Below are 23,209 nucleotides of genomic sequence, written 5' to 3' on the forward strand. Positions count from 1 at the left end.
AGTACATTTCACACTTTCCAAAGATTGCCCTGGGCTTGCTAAGTGAACATCAGTAAACTAAGCGCGTGGCTTGGTCTTTAAGAACAGGAGTTGGACTATCAGTGTGAAAAGAATTTGCATAGGATAAAACACCTAACTCTTTCCATAGTTTAACTTCTCCCTGACAGATTAAAATTGGGATTTTTTAAAAATTTGTATATCTAAAAATTATTTGTGGAATATCTCTGAGCAACTACAGGAAATTGCCATGAGGGACAGACACCTACACGAGAAACTGCCTTTATCCTAGACGGCACTAAAACATGCTCACAGGATGACACCATAAATGAGAAATGGTGAAGTGAGGGGAAGTTATTTTGTACTCTGGACGGGCTGTGGAAAAACCCAGGAGCACTTCTTGCACAGATTTCAGTGGCCATGGATTTTGAAGAAAGAGGAATGTTTGTACATAGAGAAACTTAGAAAGAACAGCCCTTGGTAGAGAGAAAACAGTGAGAGGCCCCGATTGTCTGATTGGACGGCAGAGCATATGGAGGAGACAAGTGGGAGAGGAGGCTGAGAAGCTTGTGTCTGGAGTTAGAGCTCATGGAATATCTGGATTGCAAGGGGTTATAATATATTCTTTAGGCAGCTGAGTTCTTGATGATGTGATACTGTTTTGATCACATCCTTCTCATTAGGTATGAAAATGTCTTTATTCTTAGGAGATGTATACCGAAATATTTAGGAGTGAAATGCCATTATATCTGCAAATGTCTTTCAGATGTTCTCTATCTATATATATATTGTGTTTACATACATATATTTGCACACATGCATAGTTAGATAAAACAAAAACTGACTATGCGAGCAGTTGAGTTAGAGGATGTGAGTCAAATTGAGGTAGAGGATGTGAGTGTTCATTGTACTCATCTTTCAACTTCCATGTGCTTGAAAATTTCCTTAATTAAAAAGTTGGAGCTGGTAAATTTAGCCTAGTTTTTGTTAGTTAAAATCAGATAACTTTATAGTCTTAACCATATACATTCTTTCAATATACTCATTTAATCATGTTCTCTTTCATTTGGTTTATAATCTAACATTATCTTCTCATTATGTAGAGGTTTCCATTACCTAATATTGGTGATAATTGTGGCTTGAATAGAGATTTAGACTCCCTTTCATATATTGATCTTTAGTGCTACAAGGAAGAAGAGTATATTCTTTTAGACAGACAGTGCTACACACTACATGCCACAGCACTAAGAATAATAGGAAGCTTACGAAAGTGTTAATTGTTTGATTTCACTTCGCAGTGGTCCCGGCAAAGCATCAAATAGGTTTAAAAACTCACCTTTGACATTTGCAAGATGATAGGATGAACATTTTTAAAAGCTAGTTTTCTGCTTCAGCTACTGTTTTTAGTTTGCTTGCTCATTTGAATGTTGAGGCAGTTTCTACGCCTAGGGTGGGTACAAGGTAGTCTCTATCAGATGCAATCTGACCTCTGGTTTTCTTCAGCACCTGTGCCCATCTCTGGTTTGATTGAAATGAGGAGGAGAACTATTCAGAAGGGAGACAGGCTTCCATGCCATCAGGCTCTATTGCTATTGGTGTCATTATCCACATTTCTAGTATCTCTGCCCAACTGGACTCACTCTGTCCTTTAAAAAGCTCATCTCAACTGTAGTGAGTGGATGAAGGCCTATCCACAGTAATGCAGTAAAAATGATGCAGCCTTGGTTGGAAACTGAGATAAAAGTTTATCTTAAAATGAATTATTACAAATCCTTTAGCTTGACATGAAATTTTTTTTTAAAAAATCAGATTTCCTATGGCATTTTATTCCTTTACTGTTCCGTGATTGGTTTTGTGTTGGCAAAAGAACAAAAACACTGGGATGGGTATTTCCTGAAAGGAAACATGGCTTCTGTTGTGACTCTTCTGGCCAAAGGGATGGATTAGTGGACTGGGAAGGTGGCATTTCAAGACCAGGGAACAGAAGGCATGGGTGTGGCCGCAGCTGCGTCTCAGCTGGGTGTGCAGTTTTCCTGGTCACGTGCAGGAAGTATCAGGTCTTTCCGTGTGTAAACGAGCACTTGAGGAACATGTGGTCGGGCTCTCAGGAGGTAGTTCGCAGGACTGCCTGTTTCCCTTGTTTTCTTCTGCTTTCTTCGGCGTTACTCATTGATGTCTCAGCACGGCCTTGTCATTGTATTGCTGCAAACGGCATCCTCCCACCAGCCTTGAAATCTTGTCACCCGCCAAGAAATCTAACTCGCCCCCATTCTCACTCAGCTGTGGGCAACATTGCCCCGTGGTCGCTTCATTGTCTGCCAGTGGTAGATAAGTGACAAACGTGACCTAGATATCTGTGTGTTCGGGGCTCAAAATTTCTTCCTGTAAGGAAAATTTTACACTCTGAAGGACGCAGTCATTTTGAGCCTGGTGTCATTTAGGTTTTTTACTTCTTTTCCCTGTATTGTCTTTACTGTGTGTTAGAAGAGAAATATAAAATCAACTCTACGATGTTAAAAATGTCGATATTTGACTTGGAATCTCATAATAGATTATAAATGAGCCGTTAGAGAAACTGCAACTTCCTGAGGTTAAGGTGACATATCTCGCCCCTTTAAGTACATTTTGATCACTTCTGGGGTATTTATTTATTTTTCTGTTACTCTTCCATAAGTACTTACTTTTCGAACATCATTATGGTAGGCATTCAGGTGAGTTGTAATTTTTTAAGGAATTTTTTTTTAATCTCTTTGAAGAGAGCTAAAGGAAGGAAAATCTCATTTTAAAAAATTCCCCTCTTTCCCTACAGCACTGTTTGATTTTTCTCCGCTGAAAAATGGGTTAGTGGTAACACTTCATTCCACAAATAGTTGATTATCTCACTAGAGATGTATTTTTATAAGCTCCTCTAATTCGTAGGCAAACTACAGTTGAGAATGGATCACCTTGGGGATAAAGTGTAAAGAAATGTTTTTGGCTGTTCTGGACCTTTCACTTTCTGGTGTCAACCACTGCACATTTACAGCCAGAGAGGCCCTTTTGTGGTCCCCAAGGGCGCTGTGCCCCTCCCGTCCCTTGGGTACCCGACTGTGGGGAGAAGACCTCTCCCTCCTGAAAATTCCTAGCACCCTTTGTGTCGAGCATTGCTCAGCATCACCTTGTAACTCACCTGCATTTATTGGGTTTTCTTTTTAAGCCAATCATGTCGTGTATTTCTTTGCAGTGACCTTTTCCAACTGTGTCTGGGTACACACCGTGGAAACCTTGAGTGTGTCTTTTCTCGTGTTTTCACTTCTTTGGTTTTGCTCTTCCATCTGAATCTCATTAGCCATTGCCATCCATGAAAATCCTGTGCAAACTTCAAAACCCATCTTGTTCTCCTCCTCCACGAATCTTGCCTTTATTAACTCCAGCTGTGACATTTGAATGATAATGTGCAGGAAAGGTTAGAAGGAAAACAAGCTGAAAGCAGAGAGGTAAATCAGGAGCGTGTGCGATAAGTCAGACATTCATTTGTTAGGGTGTGGGCTGCACAGGTCAGCGGAAGTGTTAAAAAGTAAATTTAGAAAAATACTAAAAATGAGCTGTCAGAGTTTGTGTAATTGTGATTGATTGAACGTAGGATTCATTCATTCAGAAAATATGCATACAATACTGATTCTGTGAAAGCTGATGAAGAAAATACATGTAGGTCACACAGTCAGTTGGGAAAGATTGTAATCCAATGATTACACGGTAAATATAAAAAATCACCATTTCAATTAGAGTTAGTAATTTCGATAGAGGAAAAGTACAGGTTGCTGTTAGCTCAGATGAGGGTTATCTGCCCAGGTGAGGATGAGGAGCCCGAGAGAAGAGACTAGTCAGAAGGGCTTTTTTCAGGAGCAATATATGCTGACATATGAAAGATGAAGAGCCAGTAAGTATGTGAAGATGGGTACAAAAAACTGGTCCTTGCAGAACAGACAGAGAACGCAGAGTCACTGGGTTGAGAAGAACCACGATATGTTCAGGGAACCTCAAGAAGATGTGATTAGAAAGAACCAGGAAGTAGCGGGGAGCAAGTTGACATTGTTGACGGGAGGAGAGTCCCATGTTGTGTGAGTGAGAAAGATCAGCACCAGTAGAAGTCTCTCCTGCTTGAGGCTGATTGACTAGAAGAGTGAGTTTAAAGGGCGGATAGAGAGGGAAGGTGTGTTTTCAGGAGATAATTCAGTTTTAAAGTTTGAGGTGCTTATGGGACAGTTATATGCACTCTTGATGATTCAAAATATAGAAGTGGAGTTTACAGAAATGGACAGAGAAGGACGGAAGGGACAGATTTTAGGATTCTGCACACAAAGTTGGTAGTTGTAATAGTAAGAAGAGATTTTCTTAGGGAGAGAAGATAAAACCAAAAAAATGGAAAATAAGGAGAAGAAAAAGTTATTTTGTAAGTACTTATTCTTTGACATCCATCTTCTTTGTCTATGAAGTTGCTCCCTCTTCTCCCCGAATGACAATCCAAGAATCTCACATGATTTTGGCTGCTGGAGTGGACAAAAGAAAGCCTTCACTGGGTTGTTATTTAAGGTGGCATTCAAGAGTGGGTAGGATTTTGATGGACACATAAAGTCAGGGATGAGAGATTGGAGCAGAAGCAGTGGAGGAGAAGAAACTGTCAAATAACTAAGAGGGAGTACCATAATGGTACAGTGTATCTCTTCAACTAGCAGAGGAGAAAGCTCCCAGGAGACCGCCATGTTGCTCAGAGTGACTGACTTGTACCTGTTTGCTATGTAGGGCTGGAGTTTGCTGCTGGGAGGAATATGAACTTGGCACTTGTGCTCTGCATGGGATGATTTAGTACATTCTTCTCCTAACCAGTTGTTTCAGATTCTTGGGACCTGCTTAAAAGTGATGGCTCCGTGGATGATGCTATGGAAGGGAGTCTTGGAAGAAACCCCATGAAGTTGTATCCAAACTTTTTTGACACTTAAGGACTTCCATAATGTGGCTTTGATGTGTGTTTTCAGACTTAGCTCTTTTGACTCTACACTATAAATCCTCTTCTTTCTTTACTTTATACTTTCATTATTCAATCTTGCCAGCCAGGAGCCCCTCCACTCCTTCACTTATCTATTTGGTTAAACTTAAGGTTTCTTCAAGTCAGGCTCAAATGTCATGATTTCTGTGAAAATAAGCTCTGACCTCTTGTAAGCAGAATTGAGAATCCTCATCTTTGTACTCTTATTTCCCATGGTTTGTCCTCAGTTTTAAACTTTTCTCTCCCTAGATTCATTGGTTTTTCATTTTGAGGCAACTTGAATGTGTAAATACTCTGAATATTCCTTTCAGCACAGGGCCCAGTAAATATTACACTCTTGGTAAATAGTTGAAATTATTGGGTGATTGTTGTGCCAAATGGTTTAGGAGGGTCCAGGAAAATGAAGACTGAGAAAGTTATCAAGAATCTTCAGAATGACTTTCTTGAGCAAAATTGTTAACATGTATATGCCAATTGCAAACAGCTGAATCCACATTTTTTCACTCTTTCACCATTGGAGTATAAAACATTAAGTAATGCAGTGAGATTAAGATCTTTATCATCAGAGCGTTGGGTAATGTGGTTAATTGATATAATCCAACAGTCTGGTTTCTGAGGTAATATTCTTGTTCACAGTGTATAGCTGTGCTTTTGAAATGGTTTAGTTACAGTACCTATTATGGCCAGCAGATGCCTGCAAACACCATAAAATCACTTGGACCAGATTGTTTAAAAGAACACACTGCTGTTTTTTGGAACCATGGATTGCTAGTCTAGTATAATTTTTCTTATGTGATTCATTACCTCTTAATGCCAGATGAAGAGAAAATTGAAATGATATCCCACTTAAAAGGGGCACTTAATATTTTCCTTTCTGGCATATTAAGTGTATTTGAGGATATATGCTATTGGCATGTGATTTATAAACTTTAGACTGAAATGAGGAAAGAGAAAGCACTTGTAAATACTGTGCCATTCTATTTTTGATAAAGGGGATTTTATTTTAATGTCTTCTGTTATCTTTTTCTCTAACCAATGCAGGAGAAGTATTCAAAAGGAATAATTCCCCTTTCTGCTATATCTACAGTACGAGTTCAAGGCGACAACAAATTTGAAGTTGTTACAACACAAAGAACTTTTGTTTTTAGAGTAGAAAAAGAAGGTAAGATTATTTCTTTATCCCTATGAAAATACAGACATTAATTTTTGACACATCAGAAAATTTAATAAACCAGTTAAGCTAGAAATGTCAGGCAGTCTTTAAATATGTTATTTTTTAAACATTTTATAATAATTTTTTGAATGTCATAACATTAAAACAATCCACTTGACAAGTCATTGTTTGTTCAGTGTTCTCTCATGCAATAAGTATTTAGTGAGAATCTACTACATGGCAAGGATGCCTCTAAATTGGGAGCATGTAGCAGTGAAAAAAAGTAGACAAACATCTCTGCTCTTATGGAGCTCACCTTTAGCTGTTATTTTGATGGTGCAAGAAGTTTAATGTGGAGAAATGATTTTTCTAACAATGAAGAGATTGGTTTTATCAAAGCTTATGTATGACAGGTTTTAACTGAAAACACAGGCATAGTAATCATTCTAGTATTGACTTTGGAGCATCATTTATATTTCTTGAAATTTTTCGCCTGTGTCATCTGCTGTGGGTCACTTGATGGTGAATATTGATCTAAAGATGGCATGTGGTTTATGGATGGAGTCTAAACCTTTACATTTTCTCTGACATTTTGGGGGTGGGCAGGGAAAGAAGGCAGGGGAGTTAAAAATTGTCTGTTGTAACTGTGATTGACTATCAACATATCAGAACGATAAACCTCACTACTTCTAAGTAATGTAGATAAGGCTATCTTCATTTAGTAAAGAACTAGAGTTTTACCCTATTTTAAAGCCTACTTTTATTTTAGTATCGATTATAACTAAACTTGATTTTTAAAAGTACTTCTTGGTTGTTAATTATTCAAATAATGGTGATATGAAAAAAACTACTGAATACTTGATATCAGCTAAATGGTTCATTTTCATAATAGTTTTACGAGGCATGTAGGTATTACGGTTATTCTGTTTTACACTTGTAAGTATTTACCTTTTATAAATGATGATCGTATTAGCTGTTATGGGGCAATATTTAACTTTTTTAAACTGCTCTGTTCCTAGAACATATACCAATGCATCATGCCACATAGAAAGCATCTAATAAATCTTACGTATCACTGACAAGCTTCCATTATTGCTTGGAATAATCAGTAAATGGATACGTTCCAGCTGCTGTACCCACCGGAGCAGCTTTTTTCCAGACTAGGAGTCACTCACTAGCCATTAGTGAGATCAATTTAGTGGTTTCTGATGGTCCCCCACAAAATCCCCCAAAGCAAAAAACAAACATGAAGTATAGTAAGAAATATCAAAGTGCCTTGCTTACAGTAAGTGTAAGTAACATAGTGTGAAACATACCTGTGTATATACCACCCTGGTGTAACGTAAAACGTGTTTCTTACTTCACTTGCTGTTAAAAAAAAATGCCGAGAGCTGTAGCCTAGAATTGGGGTTGGCAAAGTGTGGCCTGTAACCTAAACCTGGCTCACTGCTTGTTTTTGTAAATGCGGTCTTGTTCACCCCAGCCTCTCTCATTCATTTACATTTTGCCTCAGGGCTGCTTGCGTGCATCAGGGCAGCCTTGAGTCCTGGCAGCGCAGACTGTATGGCCGGGAAGCCTGGGATATTTACTGTGTAGCCCTTTGCAGAAAAAGTTTGCCAACCTCTGTCTTAGAGTATTTTATATAGAAATATGTATTGTGAATGATTGCCTGAAATTCAGAAAGTTACCCATAGTATATCTGAAATCACAAATTCTCTCTTCCTGTATTTCTTAAAATACATGGCATTGCCTAAAATCCTGACTATCGGGGTGGTCTTCCTAATGCTTTGGCCTCCACTGCCCCGAGGTGATTGAGGTGATTGCCTGTTTCTTGAGGTGTTAGCTTTTCCTCTTGGCTCCTCCTAGTGAATTTCACATATGCCACATAGTCTTCATTTTAATATAGACGTACTAAATAAAGCTTCCAACTTGTGTGAAAATCTGTTTAGCCATTACTTGTAACAGTGAAAAATTAAACAGACACTTTTTGTTTAAATAAAATGTATCAACCCACACATGTTTAAAAGTTACCATGTTTACAATTGACCAGTAAGTCCTTTTGTGGTGTGTAGTTCATCTTTATGATGTAAACTGAGTATAAGAATTTCATGAACCTTGGTTTGAATTATTGTTTGTTAAATACAGTCTTACGTCTTTAATTTTTGAAACCTTAGAAATACTGCTTCAGTGAAAACTGAAGTTTAGCCACAAGGAATTACTGAATATGCTATTTTCATTGAAAGTCATTTTTACATAGTAACAACTCACATTTTTAAAGATGAGTGTAGAGGTATGTGTGTGTGTGCGTGTGTATATGTATATGAAAGTAAGTAGCATATGTGTCTATATATTTAGTATGGAGTCTTTAACAGGATACTAAATATGTTTTCAGTGTATTTTTTTCCTCCTTCCATATATACAAATGGTTGATTATTTTTTATTTGGTGGGAACTGAGAAATCAACCACATTTGCTTATAAAAATTTTGATTTAATGAACTTAAGCCAAATTAAACTTTGCTTCAGTTTAATTAAGAAGCAAAATCAAAGTTTAGAACAGAAAGGACAATAGACTGACAGCTCAACAGAGATGAATTCTTCACTTTTGGTGAAAGGTTTTGAATGACCTATATACGCAGCTCTCCTTGGTCTCCCAGAAACCAGCATTGCTCTTTATAAACTGCCGCTTTGCCCGCTGGCATTGCTTAGAGAGGATGGCAATCTGGCATCTTTTCCCCACAAATTCTCTAAGGCTTCAATTCCTCTGGGTTTCCTAGTGAAATACTGTTATTTTCTTAGTTGAAAGTTAATTATATGGAAATGATAACATCTTTCAGATTCTCCTCTTCCAAAAGAAAATTTAGCCTGATTCCTTTTGTCCTCAAGCAGACACTCTGGAATTGCTCAGAGGGTCATAAGAGCTAATGACCCATGTTCCCTTAGCACCTGTGGTCACACAGGCAGATATGTACAAAAAACAGGTGATATTTTGAGTGGGCAATTCTCATAGTTAGAAGAAGGCTTGAGAAGTCTAAGTGGTCATTCCCTTTCCAGGGCCATTTTCAGTCCCAGCCCTCGGCTGTAGTCCCCGTGTTCATGTTCATCAGCTGGCTGCAGCCCCTGGGAGACAGGCAGGTGTGTCACCCTTTCAAATCTGTTTCTGCGCAACATTGTACAGCCCTCCAGTGGCAGCTCAGAAACTGCAAAGCTTTTGTGTGTGTGTGTGTGTGTGTGTGTGTGTGTGAAAAACACTTAGGGATTTGGGATAAGAAACATATAAATTTCCCTTAGTTGTTTTGGGTGAATAGACTTACCTGTTTAGAAATCTTCCTTGTTTCTAGAAGCAGAGCATGGGACATCTGATGTCTGGAGGGAGAGCAAGGAGAGTTAAAAGTTCTCTGCTGTGTACTTTGAGTGACTCCTTTGATAAAATAGGCCACAAACTGTGCAGCCATCGTTAAATCTTCTCTCGCTCGCATCTAGCTCAACAACAGATCTTACCAGTGTGACTTTGGAAATTTGTCTGGATTCTGACCAATTCTCAGTGTCTCCACCACTTTCCCTCTGGCACAGGCCACTGCTTCGTCTACGTGGATGATTGCCATAACCTCCCTGGATCAACTATGGTCATATTTTGAGTAGAGTTATCAGAGCAGTCGTTCAGCAAGGAAGTCAGATCCCGTCTGTCCGTTTCCGAGGTCCTGTAGTCTTTCCATCTCACTGAGTAAAGTACTTGTGATGTCCAGAAGCCCCTGCATCATCTGGCCCTGGTCTCTGTGTCCTTGTTTCCTTCTGTGCTCTCCCTCATCGCTACACTGCAGCCTCTTGTCCCGTGAACGTGCCAAACCTGCTGCTGCCTTGGCCTCAACACCTGCTGCTTTCTGTATCCTGGAACGCTCTTCCTTCAGCCATCCTTCTGACTTGCTCCATCACTTCCTCTTCTTCTAAGCTTTTGCTTAACCATTGCCTTCTTTCTGAGGCTATTTGTTTTACCCTACATAGAATAGTGCTTCCTGTGCCCCTCATCTTGTGCTTTAATTTATTCCCTTGCATTTGTCACCGTGTAACATAGAACTACATTTTATTGCCTTCCTCCTTTCACAAGAGTGTGAACTCCCAGAGAGGAAGGCCATGATCTGTCTTGTTCACTGCTTCATTCCTGGTATTCAGGACAGGGCTTAGAACCTAGCGGGCCCTCAGTAGATATTGGTATCAATGAGTCATTATCAATTTCAAGAACAACCCTGGTGTGTAGTAATGCCTTCTCTAATATTGATCGTGGGTTACACTACACTGAGAGATCTTTAGTTCGATTATATTACATCAAAAGTAAGAGTCTATCCAAACTTTGTTAGAATCGTTTACTAATGTTTTACAAGGCCCTCGTGTAGTAATCCCTCATGCAGTCAATCCTCGGTTGCTAATGAAAATGCCGCCTGTTAAATCCTGTGGTCCAGAGCATAGTGAGTCTTCCCTGTCAATGCTTTTTAGCAGCTTGTTTTGATTTGCGCACTGTAAGTTGGCATTCCTGAAAACCTCAAGAGCTAAGCTGAGGGTGAGGGTAAGGCTGCTGTCTTTTATTTACATTCTGGCATAATCACAAGAAAGTGGTGATTTTGTTTCCCCTCTTCCCTTTTTTCTTTTTCCAACCTGGAAAGTTCTACTCTGAGCAAAGTCGTGTCTAGGTCAGAGCACATTCTCAGAAGGAACAGTGCTTAGATCAAGATAGGTGCTCAATAAATATTTGTTATTGGAAGAATAAAAGTACCTTGGCATGAAGAGCAGGCAGAAGCCAGCCTAGTATCTGGCTTTGCCTTTGCCCAGGGGAAAGTCATTATTTGCTTTGGAATATTGTGACTTACCAAAGTATGTTCCCCGTGGCCAATGTGCGCACTTGGCACAGCCAAATACCAATGACACTTGTAATCTCTTTTATTGTGTTTGAATTGTCTGTATCACTGTTTATCTCCACTGGCTTGGGTAATTAAATATAAACTGAGTGTTACTGTTCAGTCCTGTTCTTCTTCATGACTGTTTACTTCCTATTAGTAAATGAGGCCCTCAGGAGCTAGACAATTCTTTTAGGCGATAAGGGAACCATTTGTTGAGATGCAGCCATTATACACCTAAGTCCAACAGTTAATGCAGTTGCCAGTTTCAAATTATTTCCTGGGAAACTGATATCTACGCTAATAGTAGTCTGGAAACCACAATCACTTTGGCCCAGTTCATTAAATTATGACCTACTTTTCAAAGTCAGTGATTTATGTGGATTAACATAAGCAAACAAACAAAAAACATCGTGTACCATTTCCTTGGCAGGAATATCTTGTGTGTATTTAATGATCACAAGCAATCACCAAGTGAAGTGGAAGGTCTGTTGCTGTTGCTGAAAGTAATGAGTTACCACAGTGCAGTCTGTCTATGCAGATGTAAAATGTAGGGTAGCTGCTGTGCATCGACTTTGGCTTATTTACCTGAATATTTCACTTTTTAGCTCATAACGATGCTGGGGAAGTTGGAGAAATATTTCGTTATGATATAGAGGAACAAGCACTGTTATTTGGGGATCATGTAATACCTGCCATCACATGTTGTTGAATGAGTTTTTAGTGAATACTTGTGGTTGTTAAAGACACAACTAACTGGTTTCAGTAGTTCTGAAGGTGAACAAGAGTGAAGATAATTTAAAAATTAAGACTTGTACTATAACATAACTCTGGATCCATCTTTGAATGTAAGCAAGTCTAGTCTGGAGACTTATTTCCGTCCACAATGACATGACCTCTGAGCAGACCTGTCTTAGAAGGATCTGAGATACTGGCCAGTTTCCCAAGCTTGAGGCCTGCTTACTCTCTCCTTCTCAAAAAATTCTCCTCCCTGGAATTCAGTCTGTTTTATTTGTTTTTACCTTGATAACTGTGTCTCCATTTTTCTTTTTTCTGGCCCACCTTCAAGCCTCCTAGAATCAGTTATACCTCCAGCAGGCACCGCGTCTTCTCCTTTCACATTAAACATTTATCCACTGTCAAGAGTCTTGTATAGACGACCTTCATTCACATACTGCTACCAGTCTGCCTAGATGCTCGCACCAGGGCACCGAAAACCCAAGGTGGTTCTGTAACTAAAATAGAGGCCCTCCTACCTTCTTTGGTCAGTTCATGATTCCGAGCTACCTTTTCTTCTGAGTAATTTTTTTTTTTTTTTGAGAACAGCCGTCAAACATATTCAAAACCTCAGCTATTTTACTCTGCTGAATGTCTTAACCCCTCAGAGGTTCTTTTCGTTCCATTTTTGTTGTATTTGAAGTCTCTGTTGCCTTTGTGCTGACCCCCAAGCTTCCGGTTTGGTCTGTCATCATCCTAATCATGTCCTTTTCTTGCTCAGAATTCTCAGATGCTTCTCCTTGGCTTCCGTAATAAAGACCAGACTCCTTACGAGGGCCTGCAGGTTCTGTAGCTGTATTTTCCCACTATTTCTCTATGAGTTCAAAATGATAAATATATTCATCTATAAATTCGTCCCTGAGCAGACGTTGGCTGTCTCTGCTTTTGTCCTTGTGTTTCCCCTGCTTAGACACTGTTTTATACTTCCTTCCCCCAGACTCCAGTTTTGCCTTTGAAATTGCTCCTCATTGTCAAGACCTAGCACAGACGTCCTTTTTTTTCCCTCAAAGTGCCGAGAGTTAAAACATTTGTTTCCCCTAATTTTAATACTAACTTGCTATATGACCTTCAGCAAACCACTTACCTCCACTGAATTGACTCATATATTATTGGACACCATTTATATGACATTTATAGTATTCTGTGTTCCCTTATGTGTTCACATCTAACTTGACTTACAGATTTGATTGCTCTCTGGGGACTAGATCGAATTCCAAGGCCCGTAACACGGTGTGTTGTATATAGTTGAAGGTCACTTAGTTTTTGTGGAAGGAGTGAGAGAACTGAGTTTTAATTTAACAGATGAGATGCTGTTGTCAGTGACAGGTGAGTGACTCACACGGCAATCACCTCCTTGAGTAGGTTCCAAGTACCTGTTAGAAAGTAAGCTTTCCTGGGTATTTTAGTAACTGCATTGCTGGGTACGATCTGTTAGCTGTTCCATAGCCATATTACTCTCATATATTAAGAGAGACAATCCAGTGTCACGAATAACGTAAAAGAATGCTGCTTAGATGTTAACATGGATGCGCATCATCTGGAGAAGATTCTGATTCGTTAGGTCTGGAGCCGGGCCTGGGATTGTGTATTTCTGCCCAGCTCTCAGGTGAAGCCAGTGGTATTGGTTGCAGGACAACTGAGTCCTGTAACCAGTACATACCCTCTGGTTCTGCACACAAGGGTATTTTTGACCCATGGTGGGTAGAACCCATGGTTGGTGAATCTGGGGATGCAGAGGGCTGACTGTAAGGGACTTGAGCATCTGGAGATTCTGGCATCCACGACAGCCCTGGAACCAGTCTGCTGCGGATACCGAGGGAGGACTAGTAAGAGTGAGTTCTTTTCCCTAACAGAACTAGGCCATTAGCCCTGCTGACAGGAGCATTTAGGTTGTGGTTCTGGGAAAGAATCTATAAATTATCTGTTGCAAAGAAAGTTGATCTCTTTCCACATGGCTGTGTCTTTATAACTTATTAACTATGGATCTCTGTGCCTTCTCTTGTCTTTATTTTCAGAGGAGAGAAATGACTGGATCAGCCTACTGCTAAATGCCCTGAAATTACAGTCCCTTTCCTCCCAGTCTCCAGCAGTTGCTGCACCTGAGAAATGTGGATATCTTGAACTGAGAGGCTATAAAGCTAAAATTTTTACTGTATTAAGTGGAAACAGCGTGTGGCTTTGCAAAAACGAACAGGTGAGCTATGCTGGACTAATTGCAGATTGTGGTTCCTTGTATTACAAACCTTACAAACTACATGAGCAGCTGTGCTTTGTTTGTTAGGCTTATTAATGTTTTCACTCATGGAGTCTGGCTTTTGCCTTGTATACTCCAAATGCGACAGAGTTGCTTTGCTGCATTTGCTCAGTTCCACCCGCAGCAGGTAATCTACATCAAATTGGAGACTGGACATCACCTTCTTTAAGGAACTAAGGAAATAGAATCAATGAAAATTCATTTTTGAAAAGTGTCCTTTAGATGAAGGAACATTGCAAAACTACACAAGAGCATAATTAAGAACCAATTAACTGTTACAGCTGTTGATGAAACAGGTCTAGTTCTGCACCTGTTGCATTTCTTTTGTTTCTGTGATGCAACTGTAGAGTAGGCAAAAGTACCATTTCTTGAGTTTACTGGGTTTGGGGCGGGGGTCCTGTTTTTTTATTTGATTTTGGGTTTTTTGGTGTTTTTGTTTTTGTTTTTGTATTTTTTGAGCAGGTATGTTGACTGCAAAGGAGATCAATTACTAGAGGCAGGTGATTGGTGTACTCACATACGCACATATGCACGTATCACGTATAAATAAGAACTTGTTAGGACGTTGAATTCTGTTGATATCAAAGGATTCAGCAGAGAATTTAAATGGTTTGAGGAGACTGACGTTAAAGTTTTAACAAATCCTGTTAACTTCATTTGATTCTGTAGGCTTCTTTTTCTCTACCATATCTGGCTTTTAATATGTATAAGAAAATTATTTTCTTATCCCCTTTTAGGAATGAATTCTTGCTTAATCTGTCAGCCTAGAATACATTAGATGCTTAGTCATTATTTGTGGAATTAAGCAGTGTGTTTTGGACATCTGATCTAAGATGAACTCATTTGTTTTTAAATTATAATGGATTACGATAAGGTGAAATGGAAATGCCGGCTGTTTTCATAACAAAAAAATAGAGATAGTACCTCAAAACAAACAGGAGTTTCCAAAAAATTAACCGTAGATCTTTATCCAAGGCATCCAGTGAACTTCAGTGTGAACTTACTCATTACATTTTGGGGATAAGATTTCTTGGCCAATTAACTATGGGAGGCATCACTGAGCACTGTTGGCATATTAATAACTTGGATAGTTAGCTTCTTCCTCAAGAAGAGTAGTGATTTACAGCTTAATCATGTGTCTGAGCTGAATATGAACATTTTCAGTCTCTGAAGCAAGGTGATTAAAACTTTCTTTTAATTGGAATAAGGTTAAAAATGCATAATTTACGTGTATCAAAATGGAAGTTACTCTGCCAGATTAATTGAGGTATTCATTTTTTACTTACGCAGACCTGATGAACTTCAAATTATTAGGTTCATTGCTTACATTAGCTGGATTGTCTGAGTTTATGTTATTCCCTTAAAGTAAAGCAGATATTTTTAAAGTTTTATTCATACGTTCTGGTTAGCAAAAAGTTACATGAAATTCTTGCTGTAATATTAATAATTGAGCATAAAAAGCATAGTAATGACTACCGTTTGTTGAGTACCAGGTACTGTGTTGATGAATTTCTAAACATTCCCTTTTAATCTTTCCCACAAATGTAAGAGGAAGATATTCTCATCCATGTTTCATAGATGGGGAGAATGAGGATTAAGTAACTTGTTTAAGGATTATAGTTCATCATGAGAGTTTATTTTAAAACCAGAACTTTATAAGCTTAAGCCTAACTTCTTAGCTGCTACAGCAAAGTGTCTTTTTAAAGTCTATGTTGAAAAGAAAATTTCTGACTTGTGACCTTTTAGAAATGGCCTAAGGAATCTCCCCTTGAATAACTTAGTTGCCTAGCAGGCTGGAGTGTGCCTTCAGTAAACACTGTATCCCATGTCAGACCTTCTAAAAATGATGTGCTTGCAGAGGAGGATGCGAGTTTTACCTTCTAGGAGGAAAAGTCAGGCAACACCAGCATTTGTGCTGCCTGGTGAGCTCAGTGCTTTATTAGACTTGTGCAGAAGTTACTGAGAAGGGCAAAACAGGGCATCTAATGAAGTCTAGGAATTAGAAACACTTCCATATACAAGGAATGAATATCACCTCCTTAAAAATTAAAGCATTCATGCTGGACCCCTTTTGAGAGGTCAGCCTATTTTTGATAAATATATATTTCAAGTCTTTTTTTAATGCATTAGCACTCCTGTATATATTCCCTTAAAAAGTGTGTTCTATTGTTTGTATACGCGGTCTTCAAAAAACAAAATTGAATCATAGTATATGGAGCCAGGTCTTAAGGGACTTGGTCTTGAGTCAAACCTTAAGGAACTAGTTGGCTCAAGACTGGGTGGGTAAATTAAGGAAGATCCTTTGTACGTAGGCCCTGACACACCATTCCAGTTTCATCTGTTTTTACATCCTGGTGTACGTCTTTCTTTCCAGAGCAAGGTTGCTCATTCTCACGTGCCTGACCAGATTGTGTGGAGAACTTGGGTAACAAGCACAGTGAGTCCCTTCTCCTGAATGCAGAGGGCTTTAAGCTAGTGTTTTAGGAAAAGCACTCAAAGATAGTAAAATAGTTAGATGTAACTTCTAAAAATTTTATATACACAATACATGGAGTAATCTTATGTTTTTTTTAACTGACAGAGGTGTTAGATTTGAATCTCTATATCTTAATTTGTATTGGACCTAATTTAAGTCCATGCATCAAAGTTTAATTAAAAAATATTTAAAACAGCAATGTTACTGCCTATATAACTTACAGTATACATAGAATAAAAAATAAAATTGACCTACATCCCCCTCGACATATAAACTATTTTCTTTTTGTTTTTTTGCTTCTATTTATATATAGTTAAATACTAATTTATTTTGGAAGTCACTCCAGAGAGAGTTGACAGTGGATAGTGTTGGTTCTAAACTATAGCTACTGATTTGTTTTTATTTTTATTTTTTGGCTATAAGCTCAATTTTTGTATAAAACTTTAATTTTTCAGCTTATAAATTATATGAAAACTGTTTAATTCTTTTTTCTTAATACAGACTTTTTATTACCAGAGTATGATCTGTTGGAGAAATTAAAACTCTGTCTGCAAAGTCAGCATAAAAGAAAGTGTTTGAAAAACAATTTGAAACCATTGTTATTTCCCATAAGTTCCTTTAACTCTGTGCCTATGTCTGGAAATTTACTCTAATTTTGTGGATTATTATTAATCTTTCCTAGAGCTTTTCCTCTGCTTCTAATAGGTATCCTTAAGATTCCATGTCAAACATGCGTACAGATATATTTTCAGTGATTCTTTCACGTTTTCTGGATCTACCTCTTCTGAGTCAAGAGCCTATGCATTTCTTTAAATTAAAATAGATATTAGAATAGACTGTCATAACAAAGCCAATAACTTCTTTATTTCTTAAGGGAAGTGTCATGATGTTTTCCAGGAGAATGCCAGTCTGCACATTCCCTCCAGAGTTCACTGCCAGCTCCACGCTCTATGCAATTAACGTGGACTTTTAGCTTTGTTAGTTGCTCAGTTCAAAGATTCACTTTCATTTATCCATGTTACAAGTGTTTGTTGGGCATCTCTTCATTCGTGAGCACTGCTCTAGGCATTTGGGGCACAGTGGTAACGCAAAGGGTTACTGTTCTTTAAGATCTTACCTTCCATTGGGGGTAACACACAGGGATAAATAAATGAGAGAGATTTCTGATAGCCTTCTGTTTGTAGCCTTCTCTTTCATTTTGATGATCTTTTTGGACAAGAGTTCTTGTAACCCATTTCTAAAGAATTGTTTGCATTGAAAGTTCTGTTAGGTACATGAATAAACATTAGTTTCATTTTAACCTTAAAAGCATTATAATTTTTATATTCCCAAATTAAGGCTGTGGTGATTTACTTTATTCACTGCTCTGCCATTCGGAGTTCCAGGAAAGTAGCTGACACTCAGTAAACATTTCTAGAATGAAATTGTTGAATTAATGGTCATTTATAGCTGTTTTCATGACTAGAGAGTTTATATATGAATAAAAATTCTTTTAATACTACTTTCCTCTTTATGGAGTCTACCTTCATTTTTTTCGGATTTATTTACTGGGATTTTATTGTCATTTCTGACAATTTCTTTAAGCTTTTCGCGTAATATAGATGTTAATCTTCATGTCATATTTTCTACAGCTGGTTTTCTAAGCTGTCACTTATTTTTCATTTTTCTGTTAATTTTTGTCACATAGAAATTTTGTTTATAGAAATAATTTTTTAAATCAGTTCAAAGCTTATAGACTTTCTGTATTCTAGAAAAATAATGATTTTATATATTTATTTTTCTCAAAATGATGTGGCTATGGTATAAACTAGTATTTTAAAAATTTTATTGGAGGTTATAAAATATGAACACACACCAAAGTATATGCAGTGTTTATATATACAGTATTGCTACTGGAATGGACTTTCTGCAAAGAGACACGAGGCAAATTTAAGATAATTGACTTTGGTTTCCATTTGTTACATTGTCCTGACAGCCCGTCTCGCATCTTTTCCTGATGAGTTTTTGAATATCATGTTAATATTAGGGAATTCATTACAACCAGATGTCTTGCTTGGTAGGTTTGTGTATCCATTTAATGATAATTGAGGCATTGAGGTTTTAACTGCATTCACTTGATTAAACATTTCTCAAATCAGCATATAACAAGAGACTCATTCCCCCAGCATAATGTTCCCTGGTGTCTGGCATGGGAATGAGACTCTAATAGAATGTAAATAGACCTCATAGAGCTCTGGGCTGTGTGGTGCAGAAAGAAGCAGCAGGATGTAGGTGGTGGCCTCAGATTCTCTGGGTTCTGTATCTGGCCAAACTCTGCATCTGGTGTTGCCCCGGAAATCTGATGCCAGTGTCATACAATGCCACATCTGTTTTCCACAAATGTCTAAGCACCAAGTTCTTAAAATCCTGGCATGGAAACCTGGCATCCGGTATTTCCAAAAATAGGTTTGAGATTGCAGCAAATTTGTGGTTAACAAACCCTTCTTTAATTTTTCTTCTTAGGAATCAAACTTTGATTTTGTTCCTTCACTTTCTAGTTCTGAACTGTGGCTTTAGCCAGGCTCTGTTGCTCCAAATTTGTACAAATGACCCATTTCAGTGTCTTGGTAAATATTTGCCATTAATTCCAATCTGAATGTTGAGTATGGAATCATTGGTGTGACTACTTTCAGTCCCTGTAAATAAAACGAAAATATCCTCATTGAAGACAAATTCTGTATTTGGACCCCTCAAATGAGAGGATTGTCTGAATGTATTAGACCCTCCCTCAACTTGTATTTGTTTGTTTAGTTTTTATAGCAGTGTTATATTTCTGCCGTTTCATCAGTGAGGTGCAGATGAATTAATGTACTTGTCAGTAGTCATACAGCCAGTAAATGGGTCAGTCAAGATTCCCGCCTAGTTCTGACTCCCAGTGCCCACGTCCTCATTGCCACCTTTGCAGGATCAGGTCTGTTCTGCCACGCGTGGCCATTGGTGCTCTTTGAGAGCCCACCCTGTGTGACCGCAGACCAACTGGACAATATAGCTTACTCCAGAATCTGCTTTATGCTTTCTATAATAACATATTTCTACCCACTGAATTTCTATGCTCATTGTTTTTTCAGTCCAGTTTATAGCATTTTAAAGGTTGAAGTTGGGCATGTCCCTGACTTGAGCCTATTTTTCAAAATGAGAATAATGCTCACAATCAGACTGTGGTTAATAGGTGGTTATTTTAAATTTTCTTGAAAGTCTAACATTCACACTCCATCCCATTGTTAAAAATGTATATGTGCCTGCAGGTTATTTTTTAAGCACGCATTTTCTTGTAATTAACCTTTTAATGGGCAATAACGTTCGGTTGGCTTCAAGTTCAAGAGGTACAAAATAATAGTAATAACAATAGCTACGGGGCCGATGCAGTGCTTACTGCGCCAGGCATTCCTCTAAGTGTATTTTAGGTATTAACTTAACTCACACACACTGATGCAGTCGGTACTACTGTTACCCTCATTCTGCAGACAGGTGAACTGAAGCCAGAGAGGTAGTCCTGATCAGGCTGGTCTGGGTTTTGTTGTCTGTCCGGTCAAGTGTCCCTTGCATTCTTCGCAAAGCGGCGCATGAACACAAGTCTCCGGGTTGTTTCGGTGCTTACCCTACACCGTGCATTTTCCTTCTGTTGCATTTATTACAGTTCTGTCTCATTCCCTACTTAGACTGTACGCTTCCCCAAGGTGAGTGCCCTGCTTCTGTGCAGACCCAGGACCTAGCATAATTTGGGGCACTTGCTTCGTACTTACTAAACATGGTTTTCTCCAGGACAGATTTTCTCATTTTGAAAATGGCTGTATCTGCTCTGCCTTCTTCAAAGAATTGTTCTGAGAATCAAATGAGAGATCATAGCTGTTTGTAAGCTTCAGAGCACTACACAGATATTAAATCAGTTATGCAGTATATATGCTTGAGGAAGAACGGTGGTTTTAAAGCCTCTGGATGTTGGCACAAGGGTTGGCACCTAGAACAGATAGTTTCTTGACAGTCCAGTGTGACACTGTGTTCTGACCAGCCAGTTTTAACCAGTAGTCCTAATAATTTCAAGTGGGTCTTGTGTAATCTGATTACCTGCTTGGTTTGCTCTGCAGAAGGCAGAGAGAAATGTTTATATCCTGATATTTAAATGCTGCAGACTCATACTGTTTAGAGTCTGCAGCTGGTTCTGCTATCTAAGTCAGTGTTTCTCAGTATTTGCTACATATGAGAATCATAGGGTTGTAGTTGTTTTTAACTGAAGATTCCTAGGTTCTGCCCTCTGATTCATGGAATCGGAGTCTCGGGGTGGCAGGGTGAGATTAACACAGGTGACTTTGATGGGCATCTAGGACTGAGCTGTATTCTACATCTGTTCTAAATGCTGTCTGGAAAGATGGCTTACTGTCACCACAAATATTTTCAATCAGAAATGCAGTTGTTTCATATTTGATAGCTCTCGAGAGCACTGACATTTATTTTGCTACTCTGCTGTACATTTTACAGTCCATTTGTGCCGGTGAGTTCAGTGGCTACTCTAATTACCCAAAACCATATGGCCATGGCAAGCAGCTGATGAATGGGTTACAGTTTTCTCTTTCCAGGCTGAAAAATCATCCTTGCCTTGCTTGGGAGAAATCTGGGGCCTTGAGCCGACCCTGACTTATTTTATTTTTAACGAAAGTTGCAGCTTTATAAGTAGATTTTGCACACCTTCTTGTAGAAGTGAGGCGCCATCTATTAGGACCGGAGCCATGATGAGGCTCATCAGTTTCCATAAAGGTTGTCAGTCCACCCCCCTGCTAGTCTGATGGTCTGAGCATTTGTCTCCGCCCTGAGTAACACACAGCACCTGCAGGCCAGGCCCCATGAGAGAGCAACAACCGGGCGTAATCCGATACCCAGCTCTTGTCAGAAGCTTCGCCCCGAGGGTTGTTTGAAGGAGATGCAGGGTAACTGTTTTATTCTCCAGGTACCCTTGTATCAAGCTGGGCCATCAGAAAGCTGTTTTTAAAATATCTTACTTTGCTACCCCTACTTTATTTTCATTTTTAAGGGAGAATTTGAGTTTCCAATGACATGCTTTCGGAGTTTCTCCAACAGTTGCGTTATCCAGCAGGACCATTGGTATAGATAATGGAGAATTTTTTAAATTTAATTTAATAATTATAAGTCTAACACTATACCACTGCTAAAACTTAATAAAATGGGGTGGATTGGAATATAGAGCACCCTAGGTACTATTTTTTGTTAAGTGGGGCTTATGATTCAAAGTGAAAATGTATCACATTCTTCTAAGTATTTCACACCACTTAGCATGTCTCTGTATCTTTTCTATCGCTGACTCAGTTTCTGGCTTGTTTCTTCTAACAAAATGAGCCATTTGTTCTTTCATCATAAAAAAAATCGTTTTCAATTGATGATTTATTTTATATATGGATCATTTCCTAATCCCAACAAAAACCTTGCACATTTTAAAAAAAAATTAAGTGAACTTTTTCTGCAATTTGTGCCTGGAAACTCTTTACAAGTGGGGGAAATTTGTTATAACATTGTTTTATTCCACTTATTTTATCAGTCAGGAATACACTTGTATCAAATGACAAAAACCTGAAGGCTAACTTACATAGATAGGGAGTTATTTGTTTTAACAAGATCTCTTGGTATCACTCATGGGGAGTTGATACCACCAGGGAACAAGAGTCTTCTTTTTTTTTTTTTTCTCACTCTGGCATCCTTAGAGTGCAAGAATTTGTCCTCAGGCTTTTCTTCTCAAGGATCCTTATGTTCTAAAATGGCTTCTGTGTTTCTAGATGTGATTTCCCAGGAAGATGGAAAGGCCAAGGGTGGAAGTCTTTCTCCCAAGATTTGTCCCTCCATAGCCTCCCATCAACCTCCTGCCCCCTAGGCTGGAAACTGTGTATATTTTATTGACCAAAACTATGACAGATGGCCCCTCCTAGCTACAAGGGAGATGGGAAAATAGAACTTGTACTTTTAGCCTCTACAGCAGGGGAGACAAAGAGAAGAAGGCCTGTGAATTGTTTTTGCCTGAAGGGTCCTTACCAAAAGTGGACCGATATTTTGTGCAATCATCTGTAGTCTGGCTACTTTTTCCCAATCATAATTTAGGAATTCAGAGCACACTGAACCTGTTCACCTACATAATTCATTTTTTGAGCTACAAATTAGGTATACTTTAAGGTGTAAGATTGATAAATCAAATTCCAAAACCATTATGACTAGATAATACATTGCAAACTTTAGTGCTTTCTGAAGGCAGGCTCTGTAGCCTTCGGAACAGTCTCTAATTTTGGTGACACAAGCTGAACACAGTGGCTGTTGAACAATTTTCATACGAAAATAGCATTAGAGGAGCTTCCTATGAATCTAATTGAAGGAAGAGGAAAGTAACAAAATGGTGGCAATGAGATAAAATTGTAAAACAAGTAAGGCTTTTGTTTGAGAGCAAACGAGAAAAATCACATGACAGCAGAGGTGACACCACGTACTAAGACAAAGAGCGAGCGGTTCGCTGGCTTGCGTCTCAGCCCCTTCCTCCCCTGTATGGCCAGCTGTTCTTTCCACTGTACTGTACTCCTTTGAGCCTTGGTTTTCCCTTCTTTTCAT

At 38.7% G+C, this 23,209-nt stretch overlaps 1 protein-coding gene across 3 annotated transcripts in view; it reads left to right on the plus strand.

Moving 5' to 3' along the window:
• The window catches only part of ARAP2 (ArfGAP with RhoGAP domain, ankyrin repeat and PH domain 2), a 162,737-nt gene that overhangs the window by 43,184 nt on the left and 96,344 nt on the right, over nucleotides 1-23,209 (plus strand). For all 3 annotated transcript variants that reach the window (XM_031686924.2, XM_072945370.1, XM_072945364.1), the window contains exons 8-9: nucleotides 6,065-6,185; nucleotides 13,856-14,034. In XM_031686924.2, the coding sequence (XP_031542784.1) occupies nucleotides 6,065-6,185; nucleotides 13,856-14,034 (300 nt within the window). The remainder of the gene's footprint in view (nucleotides 1-6,064; nucleotides 6,186-13,855; nucleotides 14,035-23,209) is intronic.

The sequence above is a fragment of the Vicugna pacos genome, chromosome 2 (genome assembly GCF_048564905.1).
Source record: "Vicugna pacos chromosome 2, VicPac4, whole genome shotgun sequence".
NCBI classification, from domain to species: Eukaryota; Metazoa; Chordata; class Mammalia; order Artiodactyla; family Camelidae; genus Vicugna; species Vicugna pacos.